The sequence below is a fragment of the Carya illinoinensis genome, chromosome 9 (assembly GCF_018687715.1).
Source record: "Carya illinoinensis cultivar Pawnee chromosome 9, C.illinoinensisPawnee_v1, whole genome shotgun sequence".
Classification (NCBI taxonomy): domain Eukaryota; kingdom Viridiplantae; phylum Streptophyta; class Magnoliopsida; order Fagales; family Juglandaceae; genus Carya; species Carya illinoinensis.
Window position 1 is genome coordinate 14,127,859 of NC_056760.1, and position 19,150 is coordinate 14,147,008.

The 19,150-nt window shown below is 36.4% G+C and overlaps 1 protein-coding gene across 1 annotated transcript; it reads left to right on the top strand.

Moving 5' to 3' along the window:
* Positions 1 to 1,129: 1,129 nt before the first annotated feature.
* On the top strand, positions 1,130 to 14,076 carry LOC122276463 (protein PLASTID TRANSCRIPTIONALLY ACTIVE 12, chloroplastic). The gene is made up of 11 exons (XM_043086206.1): positions 1,130 to 1,400; positions 1,987 to 2,054; positions 2,205 to 2,275; positions 5,712 to 6,374; positions 7,053 to 7,165; positions 9,000 to 9,259; positions 10,252 to 10,373; positions 11,097 to 11,165; positions 12,208 to 12,261; positions 12,943 to 13,047; positions 13,762 to 14,076. Exons 2-11 carry the CDS (start codon positions 2,021 to 2,023, stop codon positions 13,855 to 13,857), a joined length of 1,587 nt encoding a protein of 528 aa, XP_042942140.1. The 5' UTR covers positions 1,130 to 1,400; positions 1,987 to 2,020; the 3' UTR covers positions 13,858 to 14,076.
* The last annotated feature ends 5,074 nt before the right edge of the window (positions 14,077 to 19,150 follow it).

Consider the following 19,150-nt stretch of genomic DNA (forward strand, 5'->3'; position numbering starts at 1 on the left):
TAGGTACTTAAAATAAGGCTTTTCAGAGGTTGTTTTATGGTGGCTTAAGGACTCAAGCAACCATCTTTGCTTCAGAAACCAGCTTTGGTTTTCATGAAGATGGGTTTGACTAGAGCAATCACAAGCCATCGCAAGCCTTGGGCATTCTCTCGGGGATAAAGTGCCCGAAGGTAAGTGATGTAATCAGTTGGTAGAGGAGAGCACCAGAGCTCGGACTCAGCCCCTTGGCGAAGTCATCCTCGGAGCCAAACTTCAAAGATGAGATGGAGGAGCTCTATTTTTAGCTAGGAAAACAGAGATCACCGTGCTGGGGTACAGGCCGCTCCATGCTAGCTCACAGTGGGGTAACCACTGCGGTTGTTGTCACTAGCCATGAGCTTGGCGAACGATGCAATTGTGGAAGGTGGTGGGACTCGTGGTTTACTGTAGGGCTTGGTGTCAAGCCGTGATGTGGAGTCACGTCGTGAGAGGAGGAGCAGGAGAACGTGGGGTGCAGTCAAATCAAGGGGCTACCAAAACAAGACAAGCCGCCTGCGCAGTGGACCAAGGAGCACGCATGTCGACTGGAATGGATGGCTTTCCCTATGCAGTGGTGATCCGATTAAGGGCGGTGTCTGGCAACAATGGTGGAGGGGAAACCCACGGAGGAAGACGCAAGAAGAAAAAAAGAAAGAAGAAGGTGGCAGTAACGACGGCTAGAAGTATACTATGAAGCCTTAAGGGTAGAGATCCACTTGCTTACAGGCTGGGCCTTTTTTGGCTTAGACTGGACCCATATGTTTTAACAGTCATTTTGTCAGTTTTTTGTGTTTGTATTTTTATGTATTTGCAGGACTGTTATTTTGGTTTAGTTTAAAAATAAAAAGAAATAAGTTATTGAACTTGATATCCACTGAAATAATATCTCACTCCTCATTTAGAAGAATGTGAGTGATTGTACTCCTCCTCTTTAAGAGTATGAGAGTCCCTAATAGATTAGTAGTTTGATTGATAATCTAGATTTTCTCTGTATTGATTAGTCACAAATATAACTTTAGTCTCATTAAATAAAATGAAGTCTATTTAAAATAAAATAAAATTAAAAAAAAAAAAAGGTTCAAAATTCCCCGTATGAAATATGAATTCCATAATCATAATAAGAGAGGCCCTTATCCACCACCTTAGAAATCTTTCGCGGTCACCCTCTCTGCAGTCGCACTTCCCAGCAGCTGCTCCCTCGGCTCAATAGTCAAGACTCAAAACCCTCTTCCAAGCTAAAACCCTCGAATCCACCCGACGCGTTCGAAAAACTCTATCTCAAACCATACTAGCACACTCTCAGCAGCCCAGAAACGCTCACGAATCACACCCTTTTTTATCCCCCCTTCAATTCCAGCCTCCGAGCAGTCCTGTCAATACGGGTAAGTTCCGCATCTGAACACTCTGCTCAGTTTTCTTGTTCAATATCACTACGCTCTACATTTCTCAACTAGTGCCAATTTTGTCTTGACGTTTTGATCCTCCGCTTGTTTCGTTGGGAAGTGTTCTTTGGGAAAATTTAAAGGTTCTTGTTGTGCTGTTTTTCTTAAGAAAAAGAAAATACAAAATGGATGAGAATTAGTGAATTACTGAGGCCCTAGGTTACGATGGATAAAGCTCCTGTTGTCTGAATAATATTATGAGAACGAGATTTTTTTTTTTCAATTTTTTTCGTGCATTTAAAAACAATTATCGGTGATCAAACTGCTAGAAAGAATAAATTAAAGTTTCGGGTGCAGAGAGATTTATTTCCTTTTTATCTGCTTTGGGGGGGCGGCGCTTACATAGTCACATGCAATTAGACCAAGCAGATAACATATGCAGATAACAATATTGAAGGTTTCCTGGTCTTTTAACCATTTTTCATTCGTTATGTGTATATATCTGCGTTTACATACGTGTATACTGTGAAATGGGGTTATCTGATCGTGCTAACCGACTGATTCGTCTTTATTGAATATTCTGCAGGTACTTATGTCATATACACACTTCTTGAATTGAGATGGCATCTGTTTCAGCAACTTGGTTGTTTCAAGGTTCGTTTAGTTAACCTGATTTTATATGCTAGATAAATTTAATTAAATTCAAATTTCTTATTATTTAGATACAATTTTTTTTATAAGTTATTATTTAGATATATGAATTACTTACGAATACATCCTTCTCATTTTCTGGGTGTATGGTAGATAGAGGATTGAGAGTTATAGCTTCTGCCGATGGCTTTGGTGCTGGGAAGCCACAATCCAATCACTATCAGGTTTTTTTTTTCATCTTCATACCTGTTCAATTTTTCTTATGGGGATCACTTAAGAGTTTCTTAGGATTTCACGCTTGCAAGTGAACGCTCTTCTTTTCTTACATGGTGAAGTTTTAGTAAGTATAAGTTACATTTTTTTATTTTTCTAATAAATTATTTAATTAACTATAAAAAAGGTAAGTAACAGTTACAGTTTGTTTGATTCCTGAGGGAATGTAGGCTGAGGAAATGAAAATAACTCAACTGAGCCGAAAGCAAACATCTGGGTTAGTTACGTGACCTTTTTGTTTGACTTGCAGAACTGCACATAATGCAAACGGCCAACTTGGCTTTTGCCACAATAGTGTGGATTGTGGAGTGTTTCGACCACTTCTTGGAGATGCTAATACCTGAAATATATTCATAAAATCTTATGCATTGATTTAATATGAACATATGAAGCTAAATAATTTTTTTTTTGGATAGGTAAGCAAGAAGTTTTATTTATAAGAAAAGAAGGCATAGCCCGAGTACACAAGATCTATACATGAGAAGTACCGAACTAGAGTTATAACCGAAAAGAGAAAATCATGGACATTTAGACCATTAAAATCAATGGCCCCCACCCATAAGAACAAGGTTTTAAGAAAAGAAAACTTTAAGCTCATCCATTGTCTTCTCGTGATTCTTTAAGTTTCTATCATTTCTCTCTTGCTAAATGCACCAACACATGCATATAGGGGCCATCTTCCAGATTGCTGCCACTTTGGGATTGCCTTGGAGGCCTCTCTAGCTTGCTAGAAAATCCATCAGCCTACGAGGCATGACCTATGATATTCCAATTCCTACAAAAAAATCATCCCACATGGTCTTAGCTACCTCACAATGTAGAAGCAGGTGATCTACTACTTCCCCATTCTTCTTGTGCATGCAATACCAATTCAACACCATTACACAACGTTTCCGTAAATTGTCTATAATAAGAATCTTGCCTAAGAAGGCTGTCCAAACAAAAAAAGATGCTTTGAGAGGAGCTTTTGTCTTCCATATATTCCTCAATGGAAAAGTGTTCATTCCTTGACTTGTTAGAACTTGGTAGAACGATTTGATTGTGAATCTACCTCTCTTGGAGAGGCTCTAGCTGATCTTGTCTATGATTCCCTTAGTCATTCTTATGGAAGCAAATAACTCAGTGATAACCTCCAACTCCCAATCTTGTGCTACCCTGATGAAATCTACATTCCATTGAGGGGACCACTAGAAAAGACTAAGAGATTAGGTACTGAGGCATCCTTTTGCCTGTACGCTTGAATATGGCAATGAATGTGTCTTTGAGGCTTTGTTCAATGCACAATTTGTCATACCAAAACTTGACTCAAGAATCGTCACCCACTTCAATACGTGCATTTAAAAACCTCCCTTCCTTTTCTAATGTGTTTCCACAAACTCACCACATATGGTTTGCATTAGGGGTGTACAAAATAGGGGTTGGTCTTGGTCCCAAAAATTGTGGACTGAAGAAGTTCGGTTCGGTCCAGTCCCGGGGTCTATAAATTTTGGACCGGACTAGACCGAACTATATATATATTTAAATATTTTTAATAATTTAATATATTATTTTTATATAGTAATTATATAAGCTAATGATTTAATTTTCTTCTAATTTATTATCATTGACCATATAAAATATTAAATAATATATGCTATCAATTAATAATATATCATAAATCATGTGATAATTTATGTCATTATATGTAAATAGACAATAGTAATGAAGAAATATGAGTTCCATAAAACATTTTTCCTAAATTTTAATTATTCACAGCTAATTTTTTTTCCGTCACGTAGTACACACTCATACTCCCATAGGGACCTTCGGTTCTATTTCTTTCCCATTCTCCCTCATTTTCTCTTCTTCTTGGCTTGAGCAGTATATCAAGCGGGGCTTGAGCGAACACTAGGGTTAGTGATTCGCTCAAGCGGTGTGTCGAGCACCTATCGAGCAAACTCACAGGTTGCTATGGACGCTTAGAGTGAAGTAGGACCCTACAGGTCCTGTTTGGTCCCTTTGGGGTTCGGTTCCGTTTAGGGTGGGAAAACCTTTTCGGTCTAGTCCAAAAAACATCCTTCAAACCGACTGGACCGGACCGAATTCACCCCTAGTTTGCGTACCTCATTCAAGCACCATCCTCCCCAAGCATCCCCAAACTTGGAATCTAAAACTGTCTTCCATAGGGCTCCCCTTTCTTGTTGGTATTGCCACAATCATGTACCCAAAAGAGCTTGGTTGAATTTCATGAAGTGAAAGATCCCCAATTCAACCCCTAGATATTGGTGTGCAAACAATTGATCAATTCACCAGATGAAATTTAAACTTGTCTCCCATCCCACTCCACAAGAAATCCCATTGTAGCTTCTCAATATAGCTAGCAACCTATTAAGGAGTGGGAACAAGGATAGGAAATGGGTGGGCAAGTTAGAAAGGGTAATTTTTTATTTGAGTAAGCCTACCCTTTTTAGACAAGTATAACCTCTTCCAAGTATCCAATTTACGCTCCACCTTTTCAATCATGACATGCCAAATCCCCTTTGATTTGAAGGAAGCACCCAATGGTAGGTCAATACATTTCATGGGAGAGAAGATACCTTACATCCCAAGAGGCTAGCTAGATTCACTGCATTAGGGACATCCTCCACAGGTACCAATTCAGACTTTGAAAGATTCACTCTCAAACCAGAGACAACTTTCAAAACAAAGAAGTGCCAGATTGAATTTTCCTATGATTTGCACCACATATGAGGGTATCATTAGCATAAGTAAATGAGAAATATCAAAAGAACATTAATCGCCATTCCCCACCAAGAAGCCACAGAGAAAACCACCTTTCACAAGGCCTGAGATCATCTTGCTGAGAGCTTCCATGACGATAATGAAAAGTATTGGAGAGAGTGGATCCCTTTGTCTAATACCACGTGAAGGAAAATAAATAAATAAAAAGATCCTGCCACATTAAGTTGGTCCCAATGTGTGCACAGATGCACATATGTAATGCTATAATGAAAGGCTCAAACCACATGGCCTATTTTTCAAAAGAATTAGTCAATGATACAATTGGAGCCCCATTGGAACCTTATAAAGAGAAATGACTTCTCCTTCCCAAGCAATGTGGAATCCCTACACCACCTACCTTTATCCTTATCATATGGGGTATAACAACATCTTTCATGCATCTTTGCTGTGTAGTTTTCATTAGAATATTGTTTGACTACTTGATTACTTGGGTAAAGTTATGGGTCTGGTGGGGTTATAAAAAATGATAGTTTCCAAACTACAAAATATGCATGTTTTCTTTTGGAGATGCTTCATTCCTTACCACTTACCCTCTATTTATTGTTCATTTGTCTTCCTTGATTATTTTTTTTATGGTTCTGACCCATGTTTCTGTGAACCATCCAGTCATCATTTATAGGTTCATTTCCAGCAGGAGTATTGCAAGTTAGACTTTGCTTGAATAATTCACAGAGGAGGGCTCTTCTACTGCCTTGTATAAAGTGTGAGAAGGAAGATGAATCATTCAAAGAAGTGTCTATTGAGCGTCCACCCTACTATAGTTACTTGGACTCTACATCTGGGCAGCTTGAACCAGCATCTGGTGCTCGTGCAAGTATTCCAGAGCAGGAGTATTGGCCAGAAGGCACAGCTAGTCGAGTTAAGGCTGCCAGGGCTCCTGAGCCAACTGGTAAATCATTAGGATCTCCATCTTATGGAAAATATCCTGGCAGTAGGAGAAAGAAGTATAAAACATCAGTTACTGCTCCTGAATCTTCTAATGTGAGTCTAGAAATGAGTAATCCACTGGAACCTGAAAGTTCAGTGGACACAACGGAAGAGCCTAAAGATTTCTCTTCTGATTATGTTGTTTTTCAAACTGAACCCGAGCAAGAAGAAACTGGATATGAACTAGACAAGAAACTTGGACGCCCTCATCCCTTTATTGATCCAGAAGTGAAAAAGCCCATAGAGAAGCCACTTACTGGTGAAGAAATATGGTGGAACTGGAGAAAGCCAGAGAAGGAGCAATGGTCCAGATGGCAAAGAAGGCGACCTGATTCTGAGACGGTTGGTGCCAATATAAAGGAGAAAATTGACTAGTAACTTTAATACTCCATATAGAGGAGAAACATAATGAGCATAACTAAATTACTCCATATTGACATTGATTGCATATTGATATATGTTGAAAATGTTAAAAAAAAAGGGGGTGGAGAGAGGTTATTCAAACCTTCTAAATGGTTGGCATGTGCTTCAAATATACACCTTCTCATTACAAGCTCATGAAAAACTGGTGAAAAAGTGGGGAAGGAAAAAAGGAGAATTTTTTTTTTTTTTTAGGTTGGGGGGGGGGTAACTGTCAAACCCATTGATCACTGGTTATGTTTAATGTGACCAAATGGTTGATGCTAAAGTACATCATGCATAGTCATCTTCACATGCCATCTGTCATCTTTCTCAGTATTTCCAGATGGTGAAGTGTGCCTTAGAGTGTACTTAATGTGATCAAGGCCAGATGGCACTAAGTATGTTATGCATCACTTGTCAGCTGTGTGTTATTTTTCACACCTGAGGGATTATAGCTCAAGAGTCGGAAAGGTTCAATGGTGAGGTCCTCTTGGAACCCTTTTATTAGTTGGTTCTGCATCTTTGTACATCAGCTACACAAAGGATTATGTTTGCTAATGAAATCTACTTAGACATGCTCAGCGGCCTTTTATCTGAATTTTGACTTTTTTTTTTCAGGTTTTTCTCAAAGCAATGGCTGAGACTGGGCAAGTGAAGCTTTACGGTGAACATCCGACATTAACTGAAACCTCTCTCTACAGGGCTAGACGACATCTGTTCAAGGAAGAAAGGTATGATCATTAAAGAATAGCCCTTGTTGATTTACTACACTCTCACACACGTCTATATGTAAAAGAGGTAAGAGTAGATGTAACCTATATCAAGCTGGGAACTATTTAAGAATGTGTATATCATCTAGGACAGCCCTTAAATTCGGAAATTAGGGTTTTCTACAATCAATATGAGTGGGCTAGAAGGGCTTAATTTTTATGATTATCTTGTTTCTTTTTCTCCCTCTAGATAAGTGTATTTCTTGTAACTTCCCATGGACTTGGATCGCACCCTTTGAAGTCTTAATACTTATCAAAAATATATATATTTATATCCATATATATACATGTGTGTATGTGTGTGAAGTAACTGGGAATTAAAGGTGTTGTCCAGGCTGTGAGCATTACCCACCACCTGCCAGCCCCTAGCTATTGGCAGCCATCCACCAGTCATCTACAGCTGGCCACTGTCTCTGCCACCAAATGGAAGCTCCCCTCCCCCCCCCCCCCCCCCAAAAAAAAAAAAAAAATTGGAGGATTGGACAAGACTTGTTATCATTGGCCCAACATTTTAGGCTAACTAAATGGAAATCTGAACAGAGAATCCCACATTCTCAGGTATCTGATTCTGGGCATGCAGAATCCACCATATGGAATTTCATGGGAATCAGGATTTCTTAAACCAAACAGTCATATATAGTTTAGCCATAAGATATACTCACGTAGAAGCAATGTCCTAACATGACGTGGAAACCATTAAACTCCTACTAGGAAAGGAAAATACCTTTAATCACAAAGAAAACTTGAACTAGACCTAAACAGAAATTAAAATACACTAGACGCATGAACAAACAACTAATAACTTGAACACCAAGCATGCTAAATCTGAAAATGACTAGAATAGTCCTAGGATTAGAACTGCATGAGATGTAGGGTTTATTTTGGAATCTGTTAGTGATTATCATGTTAGCTTTGCAAATCTTCAAGACTGTCTCCTTCCTCTAAATAGTAATCAAAGACACCAAAAATTTGATTCTTACAAGTTTGCTCATACACTTGTGTGATCTTAGATTACATGAAAGAGGACTGCTATAGCCACAAAGAGATTATATAAAAGCAATTCCACAAACTGATGTGGTTTCATCTGATCCGTTAAGATCTACTTTACAATAAAAGTAATTTTATAATTTGATGAACCACATGAAGCCACATCAGTTTGTGAGATTACTTTTGTTTAATCCATTTGTGGCTAAATTATTTCTCTACATGAAATATTAGTTGAAACTTTTTTTCCACTTTAAGGATAACTATACTTTAGGGTACATAGTGGGCAATTAGTACATGCTTGAAAAATATGAAGCTAAACCATTGATATTAAACTGGATGAGTGGCATGACAAGGATAAAGAACGGTGAGTACATTTGGAGAAGGTAGAGAAGGTGCTGATTGAAGATAAGAAAAATGTATGGCATGTTTCCCCGTTGCTTGGAAGTGTAAATTAAACCTTTTAAAAGACTTTCAACCAAAAACCTGAAAATTAAGGGGGGAGAACTTTATCACCGAATAATTTTTGCAATAAAATGTTCTATCTTATTACAAACACAGAAGCCCTGCTTTCTTACTTGATATGTAAAATCTATGTGCAGAAATTTATTTACGTATCTGTCCATAGTTATGATGCTTAATATAACAAATGTTGAAAGCAAGTTGGGTTCATTTGTGCTTGCCTTGCTTTCTCTCTTTCCCTAATTTACAACTATCGATTGATTTGCCACCTGATAATGATTTATTACAAACACTTTTGTAGCATTTCAGTTTCTTGAAGGAATTTGCAAAAACATTCTTGATTTTGTAGGCTTCAAGCAGAACGTGAGAGACTGGAAAAAGTAGGTCCAATAGCATATTACTCGGAATGGGTAAAATCATGGAAAAGAGACACTTCACGTGAAGCTGTTCAGAAACATTTCGAAGAGACTGGTGAAGATGAAAACACCCAACTAATTGAAATGTTTTCCTATCAAACAGATCGAGAGTATCGCATAATGATGGGAACTGACATCCGTATTCCTAGGGATCCTCTAGCAATGCGAATGAAGGAGGATCAAATAAAGCAAAGTATCTATCCATATCTAATAATTTAATGCATTATTTTGTATCTTCAATTTGTAATCATATTGTTTAGTATTTAGTTTATTGTGATTGATTCGGTATTAGTCTGTCAAATTGGGATTATTCTGTTTATATATTTTGGACTTTTTTTTTTCCGTATTCATAGAGTATGCATGGTAGGGATTAAGGACCTTTTCTACTTAGAATAAAAAAAGGGGATTAAGGACCTTTTCCTGAGGTTGGTGAGATTAAGATATTACCAGAACCTTGCTCCTGGTTAAATAAATTGCAGCAGATGCTTGCTACTCTAACAGATGAGCTGACATCATGCTTAGAGTAGCTCTCTCATACTCTAAATATGTCAGACTGGGGATGTCAAACATACCCTTTTAAGTGAAATAAAATTAAAGTGAGAGTTTATTGGGTTATTATTGCAAAATAACAGTGGTCAATCCCATTCAGTTTCTATCATGAATGAGAGGATTTGTGGTATTTGAACTAGGGAGATAATTTGCATTATCACAAACTTGAGGAGAGGCCGTTGTGATTTACCCAGAACAAAGCCGATGGATGAAACCATTCCTTCTCTCTATGTAGTCTATGAATCTGGTGCACATTTGTTTCTTTCTCTTCTCATTTTCATTGTATCTGTTGCCAGGGAAACCCTTAGTCATTGTAAGAAACATCCACTTGTATGGTTTCTTCTGGCTTCATTTTGTTTGAAGTTTCTTCTATATTGAGCGTGTAAACGTCCTGCAAGTTGCGGTTTCATGCCTTTTCTAATTTAGCATGACACTTACATAATGACACCACTTATTGTCGATATATATTATTTTCATGCCTTTAATCATCCTTCTACAATTCAAAGCTGCCAGACTTGACTCTTAATTATTAGTATTATGTTAAACCAATAAATGAGAGAATTTGCATTTCATTACCCTTAAACCATATTAGTTTTATTTTGTTCTGGAAATTCAAAACTCTGTTGTCCTTTTCAGTATGGGGTGGGGATCCAGTGTATCCAACGGTGAACTACATTCAAGACCCTGATGAAGAGATTGATTTCAGGGGCCCAGATTTTCATGAACCTACACCCAATATGCTGGCTTATCTGAAGGAGGTAAACACACTTAAATTCAAATTCTCTCTCCCCCTGCCATTGCTTATTGTATTTATCTGGTATACAATGTATCTGCTCCATTTTTTTTTCCCTACAAGTAGAACTCTTCCATTGTTACTTAATGAGTAGAACTAGTACTAATCCTTTCGTCAATAGAGCTTCTGTCGATAGTTTCTAATTAAATGCTGTGGAAACCATCAAGTAAAATAGGAGAGTGGTCTCAAAGATGGAAGAAAAGAGATACTCTCCCTGTCGCATTTTGTTTGTCCCTTTTTTGGAAGTCCTGTAATACAATTCCGCATGCCCAAACTAATACATACAATTGCAGTTTTCCTTAATTATGTGTCGCTTAATACATACAACTGCAGTTTGCCAGTTTTCCTTTATTATTGTTGGAAAATGATGACGTATTATTTGTTAGTCAAAGCAATAACTTTTGTTCCCTTAAATAGTAAGAATTGTGGAGAAAGACCAGAAAAATGGAGAGGGAATAAATGAAAACATGAGTGGCATTTTATGTTTTTGTTTAGATTTGTATTAAGCCTTGATCTGGTTATACTTATGCTGGTTGAGTGTTGGGCTTAAGTGTTTATGTATACATTTATTTAGGAGTTGTATATATTCATGTATGTACAAAACTCGCTGAAACTTTTATATCATACTAAAAAAGAAGGATAAAAACTAAACTTTAAGCTCTGAAGTTCTTTCCTCTGCTTTGATCAGCATGGCAAAATCATATCAAGAGAGGAGCTTGAAAAGATGCTGACAGACGACAAGACTGAAGAGTTAGAGGTGAACTCCGCATGATGTATCGATTTTCGTTCTGTATTTCAAATTGGATAGATGATTTGTTCCACCAGACCAAAGTAGAAAATTATGCACTATCTATTGATATTTGATGTTCTTATTATGCTTCAACATCTACTTACCGTTGACGATTTATTTGTTTTGCTCTAAAACACCCTTGGAAACCAATATAAATGTGCCCATTTCTTGTCATCTCTAGTTGTATCGGAAATTGGCTATGAACAGGTTGATGGTGGAGGATGACTAGCAAATATTCTCTTCAAAGGCAGTTTTATGGTATTCACTGAATGAGAGGATGAGAAGTTGAGTTGTAATAATAAAACATCCAGTGGAAATAAGTTCTCGTGGTATTCCAGTGATCAGTTCGCATGAGATTATTACCTATTTATGTTTGATGGTTTTTGAGGGTGCATAAGATCCCATTCTTAAGTTTTTGGCTTGGTGAGACGAGTAAGTAAGAGTGGAGATTTGCATTTAACGAAAAATACAAGCAGAAGAAGATGAATTAGACAATCTATATGCAAGCAACTAATTCATATCACATTTAAAAATATTTTTTGTTGAAACAAAGCCCTAGAGGAACAGTTCATTCCTTTTCTTCCTGAATTGAATTTCAGGTATTGATGAATTTCACTGGTTTATCAGCATATTTTAGGAAACTGATAAAGCCTGGTTCTTTATTTATATGTTATCTGATTGAACATGCTATGTTATCTGTAGTAACCTTGGTATCATATTGAAAAACATCTGTAATATGAAATTTATTGTATAATTACAATGCGGACATGCATCGATCTGATGATTTTTATTCTGAAAAGTGCATCTATCGTACGAAATTGCTTTCTTCTGATAAGTTATTTCTCCAAGAATCATTTGACTTGTGTTGGTTTCTGGCACTTGAAATATGAAACATGTCAATTACTTTAGGTTAACTTTGAAGCAACACCACCAAAGGCAAACCTCTAAATATCTATAGTTTCCGAACTTTGTTCATGGTTTGACTCTTGATCTCTACCAATAAATGCAGGTAACAGATATGGATGATGCTTTGGCACGAGCGGTTGACATTGGTGAAGAGGATGTGAGTTTTATTTGCCTCATCGCTTTTGACCCTTTTCTCTCTTTAGTTTATGATGATTCCCTTGGTTTCTATTGTCCAATGATGGCCTTCTGGTTGTTTTTCAAGTAATTTCATTCCCATCACAAGGGTGTTGGCTTGATGGTAAGAGGCTTCCTCTCATGTGATTTAGTAGATGAAATGTCATGGGTTCAAGTCAAGGAGATGAGACTTATGCACGTTATCTATGCCTACTGTCTCAGAACCTGTGATACCCAATATGATAAGGATAGATAAGGATAAGGGTAGGTGGTATATGGGATCTCACATTGCTTGGAATGAAGTTCTTGCTTTTTATAATATTTTAATAGGGTTCCAACTGTATCATTGATTAGTCATTTTGGAGTATAGGCCATGTGACTTGGGCCTTCCATTGGGGTGTTACAGAACCCTTAGTAAGATTGGGATTGGGTTATAGGCTTATAGCTTTGGCAAATCTTAAGGGAGAGACGGGCCTAGCTAGTCTCCTCTTTAGCTGGTCCCCAATGGGTATGGTCATGTCCACATAGAGAGCGCCAACTTCTAGTCTCTCATTCCGCCCACCCTCACTGCTCTTTTTGCCCAAAAAGAAGAGAGAGAGAGAGAGAGAGAGAGAGAGAGAGAGAGAGAGAGTAATTTCATACCCTTTTAACCTATTTGCAACAGGATGAAGGAGAGGATAGTGACGTTGAGGTTGAGGAAGAAGAGGACGAGAAAATCGCACGCAATTGGAGCGTCTTGAAAAGTACTCCAGAGCTTCGCAAATCCAAGGTGATTTTGTATTTCATTATATCCTGGTTCGGTTGCATGCTTTCATTATTTATTATTTGATTAGGTGATGAGCATTATTCCACACATCTCCCTGTACCTCATTCAGAAGTCGTCATAAATAGCTAAGGTTTGTTGACGATCACTGGCTACAATCCCAGGGACATCATAAATAGTACTTGCCCCTCATACTTTTTCCACTTCGCATATGGGCTTTATATTCTCTACGGCATCAACCATAAGTTTGATTATATCACGTTCATTTGAGCTGGGCGATGAAAAGTTTGATAAACAATAACACAAACTCTTGTTCTTTTACCTTCTTTCATGCAAAATTTGACCAACTTCTTGATCAATCGTTTTTGCTCACCATCCAAGGCCCCCCTGTAGCTTAGAAGTTTTGAGCAATTGAAGCCGCTTTCGATGATGAGGCTGAAAAATGTGTATTACACAATCGTTACTGAGACTTGCATAAGCATGGTTAAATGTTCTGACTTGCATAAGCATGGTTAAATGTTCTGTTAATCCCTGATTAATTACATTCCTGTGTACAAGAATACGGGGTTATCGTCCTTCGAACTATTAGCATCCACTAGATAGCAAGCAACGGATTCTATTAAAGAAAGGAGTTAGAAATTGAAAGTTTGAAGCACTAGTAGAAGTTACTTTGCATCTCATATTGCTTCTTGTTTATTGCTCCTACCCTTGAACTTGCAGGGAAAGCCGAAGGACAATTCCATGTCTCTGGACGAAGCCATTGGTGACTCTGAAAACCTGACTGATTTTCTATTAGACTTCGAAGAAGATAACTGATCTTATCTTTGCTTTTGAATATTTTACGACAAGTTTCACCAAACTCCGAGAAATAGTAGGTACACTAAGCATATATATGGTGAAATGTAGCTGTAGAATTATGATTCAATAGCCGATTGTTTCTCTCTCTTTTTCACTTCAATATATAAATTCTGAAAAAATGCAATGTTTTCTTGATCGCTTAGGTGGCATATAATTTCTAAATGCCATCTCAGCATGTACTATGTCACATCGCCCAAAGGATTTTCATGTCCAAATTAAAACATGTCAAGGAGATTATAAGGTTTGTCAATACAAATTCGAAAAATAGGGTATTTCATTATTTGAAGAAATCGTTTAAGAATTATAAGATTCCTTTTCGGTACGTAACCTTTCCCAAAAAAAATAAAAACATAAAATATAAAAATTTTATGTGTAGTTATTTTTGTATATTTTATTAATGTGATTTATTGTATTATTTTTTTAAAATATAAAATAACTACGTTGGCTAATCACGTGTATAAATAATACACAAAAGTGATTATATGTAGTAGAATTTATCAAAACAAATTATCGTGCATAAGTAGTACACGAGTGATTATATGTAACAGAATTTATAAAAACAAACTATCGCATAAAACCATTACAAAGCCCATGGAAATTTATCTGATACTTAAAATTTTTCGCCAGTTTTTAATTATCAGACTAATTGTTTTATTAGACAAGCCAAACATATTCCATTTCTACTAGGTAAAATAACTTGGAGAAAGTAGAAGTTTTTGTTCAAAGATGATGTGTGAACTGACTGTGGGCTGGGTTGTTCCGACTAGAGTCTAGACCTTGAATGTTAAACGTGACCATAAATAAAAATAAAGCCCATGGGCTAGAAGCCTAAGATCCTTGCTTTATCTCTTTCAATGATTCGGTCTTTTATTCCATCACATTATATACCACGTTTAATGCTTTGAGAAAGCAAGATCTGATTCCAGATATCTGATCTGACACAATGACAAGAACAATTTACGAACTAGACTAACTAATATTTCTTAATATATATATATATATATTTTATCAAACATTCTTGCAAAGCCCAAATGAGGCTAATAATTTAAACGTTTGTTGATGTTTGTTTGTTCTTTTTTTTAATTTCTTTTGAAAAAGAAAAAAAAGGTTCTAGTCATTGTAGTCATTGATCATAGGTTTCGTGTTTGATGATATCCAATTTATTTATCTGCTTTCCGTGGATATTAAATAGTGTATTGACTTGACTCATTTAGTAAAGTTTTATGTTTATGTAAAACGGCAAGATAGCAACTTGCATTAGCCACTTGAATTGAAAGCAACTAATGAATCATAATGGAGTCTTAAGGCTGCATATGCTTTTTATTTTTTTGTAAGAAATACTTTAGCTATAAAAAGATTACACAAAAATAAATTTACAAATTAGTGTGACTTGATGTAGTACATCATATTGTAAATTTACTTTTAATGTAAAATAAATCTAACAGATTACATGAAACTTCATCAGCTTGTAAATTTATTTTTACGTAATATCTGTACATAGCAATTCTCTTTTTCTAACATATTAAAAGTAGCAAACCACCCCCCCCCCCCCCCCCCCCACACACACACACACACACAAAAGCCAATGCTTCATGCTTGTCTTGGACACTGTTCAAGAGTTTCAGCTTCGAAATTATATTCGAGTCATCCCCCAAATCTAGTACTTCTTTACAATTAGGATTGCAGGTGCAAAATAATTTGAAGTAATTTGCATCCAAACAAGGTGTTGTAATCTTATTTTCCATTGTTTAACAAGACTGGTCTCTCTCACTCTCTCTCTAGTTTAGAGGCATACCAAACACTGAAACAAAGGAAGAGATTAATTATTAAGAATTATATGTGGTAGTAACTTTAAAGTTGGTTGCAAAAGTCATGAGAGAATCCCATGCAAAAGAATTAGATTAGGGCAAGATTTTGGAGTTGAGTTTGCAGATTTTTCCTATCTAAGCAGATTTGCCTTTTGAAAAATTAGCATAGTTTTCTTTTTGGCTTTTAGTGACTTACAGTACCATATTTTTATATATATCGAAGTGTATATATGGCTAATTAACAAGTCCAGAGATGTCCCTGATCTCCTCCTCCCATGCATCTGTCTTTAACTTATTCTCCATGGCCTACACTATCTAATTGATGCCTTTGCAAGATCTAAAAAAGTGCTTTATATCAATATATTATATTATCATAGTTTATATATATACACATGTATTTATTAGATTATCACTATGTATAAATTATTAATACTCGATCGTTATTCTCTAAAGAGTGATCAGTAATATGAGATTAACAAATAAATAAATGCCTAACATTAATTATTATTTAAACAAAACCGTGCTTTGTCCATTTACTTTGATGTGCTTTAGAAGTGGTCCCGTTCATAATGCTTAGGTTCTTTCTTCAACTTCACACATCCCAACATAGGGCGTTGGGGATTTATATATGTGTTTTAATTTAACAGCAGCTTGCATCAATTATCCCCCAAAAGTTTTGGGAAATCAGATCCTTTTTACCCGTTTAATTTTTTTTATCTTTATTTGCAGCATTTAATATAATTATAGGGAAAAAAAAAAGCTTGGTGGTTGAGAATTGCCTTCTCATACTGTACATCTAAATTAAATAGGTCTAAGGGGGCACGAGAGAGAGAGAGAGAGAGAGAGAGAGAGAGAGAGAGAGAGAGAGAGATTTGAAAAAAAAGGGATAATTAATATAGATGACAGAGATTTGACTTGGGAACATAATTTGGTGAGTCATTAGTGGAGTTTTAGGTTCTTTTATTTCCACTGACCAAGATGATAAAGAAATGATTAGAGATCATAAGGGTGGCAGCCAGGAAACATAACAACTGAAAACGAACTATTTGTTGCTAAATGTGTTGTGGTTTTGTTGGAGACTGTATGTCACCCAGAACATGATCAAGGACAGATCTAGGCTCTGCTGTCTTGCTTTCTTGCTCTGCCTGCCCCCCTCCCCACACACCCAAATTCAAAAGAAAGAAAATAAAAATAAAAATAAAAATAAAAATAAAATGGGCAAGCAAAAGGGGGAAAACATTAATGGCTAAACATCTGGTCAACATGTTTGATTCCTTGTTTGTCTCTCTAGCATAGTAAATATTGTTATGCCCTTTGGTGTGTCCTATATATGTCAGAGAAGAGACATTAATGACTAAACACTTTTTGTTATTAATAATCATGATTAGTGGCCCTCTCCTCCTCTCATTGTCATTAATTATAGTCATGTTCATGCTGCATACTAACATGATTAACACAGATGGGCTCCACACTTATCGAGTTTTCATCATTCTGCTGTCTCTCCGTTTAATGTCGCATTGTTCCTTAATCTATGTTCCTCTTTTTAATACAAAGAAAATCTTGGTTGGTAGCCTTGTTCTGGGATTAGGTTTATCTACATCATATATATATATAATATATATATGAGAGAGAGCTCAAGGAGTACTTCATGTGGCTGTCAATGTTTTAGGATTATATATTTATCAGTAAGTTTGTCTACGCCAAAAATCTCGACTATCTTTTGTAACACGACTAGCTAGCTTAATTAAGACGTACACGCAATTGCTTATCAAATTTTCTTTCAAATTAGGGTACCCCTAATAAGTAATATCTATTGCAAAACAGTACTTAATTCAGCGTGCGACATGTGCATGCAGCAGTACTACCATTTTTTCTTTGGGTCTGAAATCAATCACCTTTCCAAAACTAAAATCTCTCCATTTTCAGCCGCATGCCCAGCTACATATTTACCTCGTTCAATGTTCATGAGTTGCTCAGCCAAAAAGACCCGGAATAGTGATTTGTTAACTAATGATTATTCTTGTCATGACATATATATATATATATATATATATATGAGAGTTTAATTTGATTCTTAGGAGTGGGGAAAAATGGAGATCATGTTAAACAGTAAAATTAATATTCATAACAAGAACATAAACAAACGTGTTCTTTTTCCTTGAATTAAACTAGGGTTTTCCCAATCCATTCTAGGGTTCCCAAGAACTACGAGTTTGGTTTTGGAAAGTTCAAGCCAAGCTGTAACATGTACAACACACACCCTAGCTGTGTCGACTCCTGTACATTGTTGAGGGAGAGTAATTAGTTAGGTCAAGAGGAATAATAGTACTCGTAGCTAGGAAGCTTGCAGTTACTGCAGCTTCGATACATGCATTGATTATTAAGCAGTCACTTTGGAAAAGACGTACAAATGGTTGGCTGATCTTAGGATATTTTTTTGCATAAATGGGCCAACCACATCAGATGCAATAAAAGCATACATGCGTTTTCCTCCTGATCATTGAAAGGAAGAAGAAAATTAAAAGGGGCAGAGCGGGAAATAAATAAGAGCCAGATAACGATTCCCTAGCTATCATCTGCATGCTTAATGCCAAGAAAACGTCCACTCTCTTTGTATATCATGCTATATATTTTTGTTTGTGGGTGTGCGTGTGCGTGTGCAAAATTATGTCCTCTCGTTCGATAATTTCTGGCTCCCAGCTTTGTCATTGCAGAGCCATGAGTGCGGTTACTGCATCATGTTGATCAGCTCACCATGCTGACAAAGCATGCAATGACCATCTAGTTGGTTTTTCGTTTGGTTCGATTATTCTCAGATGCTTTTTGAGTTTGAGCCACGGCCAAAAGTCTCTTGCTCAAGCTAATTTACTACTCACCTACCTACCTAGCTTCAAATTTCTCCAACAAACCACTAAGGGTGAATTAATGGCTACTTGGGTTTTCATCTGAATTCAGTGTTGAATTTGAATTCCAAAGATGAATTATGAATTCGATCTTAGATTATCACTATTAATCGTCTAAGAATTTATTGAATTCTTTAATAATATTGGGTCTAAGATATAATTTAAATTTAATTTGAGAAAGCGACAGCGACTTTCTACCGTCTAAATATGAAAACCATCTCTAGTTATCCCCTCTACTCTTTTTTGTTTATACAGAGAAAATATTTTGACAATTCTTGTCTCAACATCATCTCATAGCTTGTTCTCCTTTTGTAAGAAAAGGAATTTTGAAGATGGTATAAACTTTTTAATCAGGTATATCGCATTCACATCAATAAATGAGATAAATTATGAACTTTTCAATCAATAAAAAGTGACTCCCATAAATTATTTAGATTTGAATCTTATACTTAAAAGGAGATGCAGCATACCCTACAAGGAAACTCTTACCGCTTAAACTACTATCCCTAAGGATTATGTGTAAATTCTCCACCTCAAATG